The sequence below is a fragment of the Morus notabilis genome, unplaced genomic scaffold, assembly GCF_000414095.1.
Source record: "Morus notabilis unplaced genomic scaffold, ASM41409v2 Scaffold848, whole genome shotgun sequence".
In the NCBI taxonomy this organism is placed as follows: Eukaryota; Viridiplantae; Streptophyta; class Magnoliopsida; order Rosales; family Moraceae; genus Morus; species Morus notabilis.
The window spans coordinates 264,893-267,933 of record NW_010367943.1 but is presented as its reverse complement, the minus strand read 5'-3'; the positions used below and the strand labels follow the sequence as shown (position 1 = coordinate 267,933).

At 36.2% G+C, this 3,041-nt stretch overlaps 1 protein-coding gene across 4 annotated transcripts in view; it reads left to right on the top strand.

The window, feature by feature from the left end:
• LOC112094585 (probable nucleoredoxin 3) overlaps nt 1-2,751 on the top strand; it is a 4,006-nt gene extending 1,255 nt beyond the window's left edge. For 2 of the 4 annotated variants that reach the window (XM_024175893.1, XM_024175891.1), the window contains 3 exons: nt 578-736; nt 1,341-1,820; nt 2,058-2,751. In XM_024175893.1, coding sequence (XP_024031661.1) covers nt 635-736; nt 1,341-1,820; nt 2,058-2,642 — 1,167 coding nt within the window. In that variant the 5' untranslated portion in view covers nt 578-634 and the 3' untranslated portion in view covers nt 2,643-2,751. Of the gene's footprint in view, nt 1-189; nt 737-1,340; nt 1,821-2,057 lie in introns of those variants that run through there. The other 2 variants (XM_024175894.1, XM_024175892.1) reach the window with 2 other exon arrangements.
• Nucleotides 2,752-3,041: the final 290 nt, after the last annotated feature.

Here is a 3,041-nt window from a genome sequence, read left to right as displayed (position 1 = left end):
AACCGCTCTAGAAGTTCCTAAATCCAACGGTTGTAACTTATAAGGCGTGTGAAAAACATCGTTGATCACATTATCTTTCAGAAAGAGAAGAATATATACTTAGATTGTGAGGTATATTTCCTAAAAGGTCAAACCAAAAAAAAAAAAAAATACCATTCTATCTGATATAACCAAAGGGTAGTAAAAGAGGTGAACCTGCAAAACGTATTTGTCTCTCTTTCTTAATTTAAATGGAAAACAATTATGTACCATACTCTTAACTACATATCTAATTCCTAAGCCAAAGGTAAAAATATAGCAAGAGATACAAATGGTGGGTTTAATTCAATGAATCATTGTATAACTCCCTAGTGGAGTATTTTTGAAAGAATATAATAAGCCCATCACAAGTTGATCAACTAAAGGTTCTAAATTCCCTTGAAGAATATGAGGCATCACTACTTTCCTAACATTTGGAAACAAATAGGCCTGCACAATCTGAATAGCATCTTGAAGGATTAATTTGCAAATTCCATTTTGCACTTTTGTAAATGCCACTCTTCTTTTGCTTTATCTTTTCTTTTTATTGGCCATCAAGTTTTCTGGGGAAATAGATAAGGCCAAGCTTCAGACCGTTTCTCTGCTCGTAGCTGCAATGGAAGCACCAGAAAACCGACCCAAATCGACTGATGTAAGCGATCTTGTTACCTTCTTATCATTTGTAGGGGTTGAGTTCCTCCTTTCGGGTGAAGGAAAGGTAACACTCTTTAACAAAACCTGCACTGCTTATTTGGCTTTTCATTCTAATATCAAACCCCAAGTAGTACCTATAGTTCTTCTTCACCCTTATATGAATAAGGGCTTACTAAATACTTGAGAGATTTCCAATATTTGGGCTTTCTCCAGATTGATTTTATGAGTTGTCCATATATCCACTTTCTCTTTGGTTGCATGATGATTAGAAGTGTGCCTTAAAATGTCATATATATGTGTGTGTGTGTGTGTGTGTGTGTGTGTGTATTTAAGACTATTATCGGAGTGATTATCTAACACGGTGTCATAGAAAGAGGTCTCGAGTTAAAACTCTAGTAATTGCACTCTCTAATATTGTCATTATGTGTTTCAATATGTTTCAATCCTATAATTGAATATTCAAGCGTCAAGTCGTCTAATTAATATTTAACCACACTATTGTCCATGGTCCAGCCTACACATTAGATTGTAAAACTATTATTTCATCTATTTACAGCTTAATCTTTTGGGAATTGGTAATTTAACATTGTAGAGGAGTTTTTCTTAGTGTGTGTGCGTATATATTATGACTTTAACATTGGATTTTTTTGTTTTGTTTTTAAGAGCAGGTACCATTGTCATCCTGTCATGGAAAGACTATTTGCCTCTTCTTCTCTGCAAATTGGTGCAGGCCTTGCAAAGCTTTCACCCCGCAACTAGTGAAGCTCTATAATTCTCTTAAACTTAAAGGAGAAGAGCTAGAGATTATCTTTGTCTCCTTTGACCATGATGACTACAAATTCAAGGAACATTTTAAGCGCATGCCATGGCTGGCTGTCCCCTTTGATGCAAATCTACACAGGCAATTAAGCAACACGTACTGCGTTGATCGCATCCCGACTCTCATTCCATTAAGTTCAGATGGAATTTCCATCGAAGAGGACTTGATCGGGTTAATTGAGGAGTATGGTGCTGAAGCATATCCATTCACTAGGGAGAGAAGAGAACAGCTAAAGGCTTTTGACAAGGCAAAGCGTGAAGGAGGGAAATTGGAAGAACTTTTGGCACATGAAGGACGTAACTATGTCATTTCTAGAGATGCTAGACAGGTAGTTTAATGCTTCCTACCACTAGGGTCACCAAATTTTCTTTACTAAAAAAAAAAAAAAAAAAAAAAAGAAAGAAAAAAGAAACCAAATTTTCTTTACTAACAACTTCTCGGTCACTTGAAACTTACACTAGACACATTTTCAACGTCTACACTAATTGACCTTTGGTATTAAGAATATGAGAGTTGGTACTTATAGCATTATTAATTACTTGTTATTTCTTATGCCCATTTGCAGACATCAGTCTCCAAACTTGTTGGAAAGACGATCGGCCTATACTTCGGGGCCCACTGGAGCCCTCCATGCCAAGCTTTCACCACGAAACTTGCAGAAGCATACAACACACTCATGAACACCAATGATCAATGCTCATTGGAAATCATACTAGTATCAACAGACAGAGATGTCAAAGAGTTTGAGCTGAACATAAGCAAGATGCCATGGCATGCCATTCCCTACGAGGACAAAACCCGGCAAGACCTCTGCAGAATCTTCGACGTAAAAGAGATCCCGGCTCTAGTCCTGATTGGAGCGGATGGGAAATCCGTGACCACAAATGGAAAGGCCATGGTGTCATTATATGGCGCCAAGGCATTTCCCTTCACAGAGTCGAGGATAAGAGAATTGGAGGCTGCTTTGATAAAGGAAGGAGAGGCTTTGCCTGCCCAAGTGAAGGATGTAAAGCATGAGCATGTACTTAAATTGGACATGGCCAAAGCATATGTGTGTGACTGCTGTAAAGAGCAGGGGAGATTCTGGGCATTCTCTTGTGATGTGTGTGACTATGATCTTCATCCAACTTGTGTGGAGAAGGCATCTTAAATTGTACTAGTTTTGGGAAGCTTTAATTATATAATTTGATGAACAAAATTGGTGATTTATGATGTAATTGTGTTTGATATTATAAGGAATAAAAACTTTATAAGTATAATTTGCATATATTGTAGCATTGTTCACCAAATTCTGTTAGTGTTTTTTGCGGGGTTGAGCCCTTTCTAAAGTGCTACTTTAAGTAGATACTCCTAGGTAAATGTGTGTGTGTGTGCGTGTTTTTTTTTTTTTTTTTTTTTTTTTTTTTTTTTTTTTTTTTTTTTTTTTTTTTCCTTTTTACCGACATTTCATTTATCCTCAGTTAATCTGTAGTCATTTTCTTTTACATAATTTTTTTTTTAATTCAAAAAATTAAGAAAGATCTGCTAAAAATATATTTTGAAAAGGTCA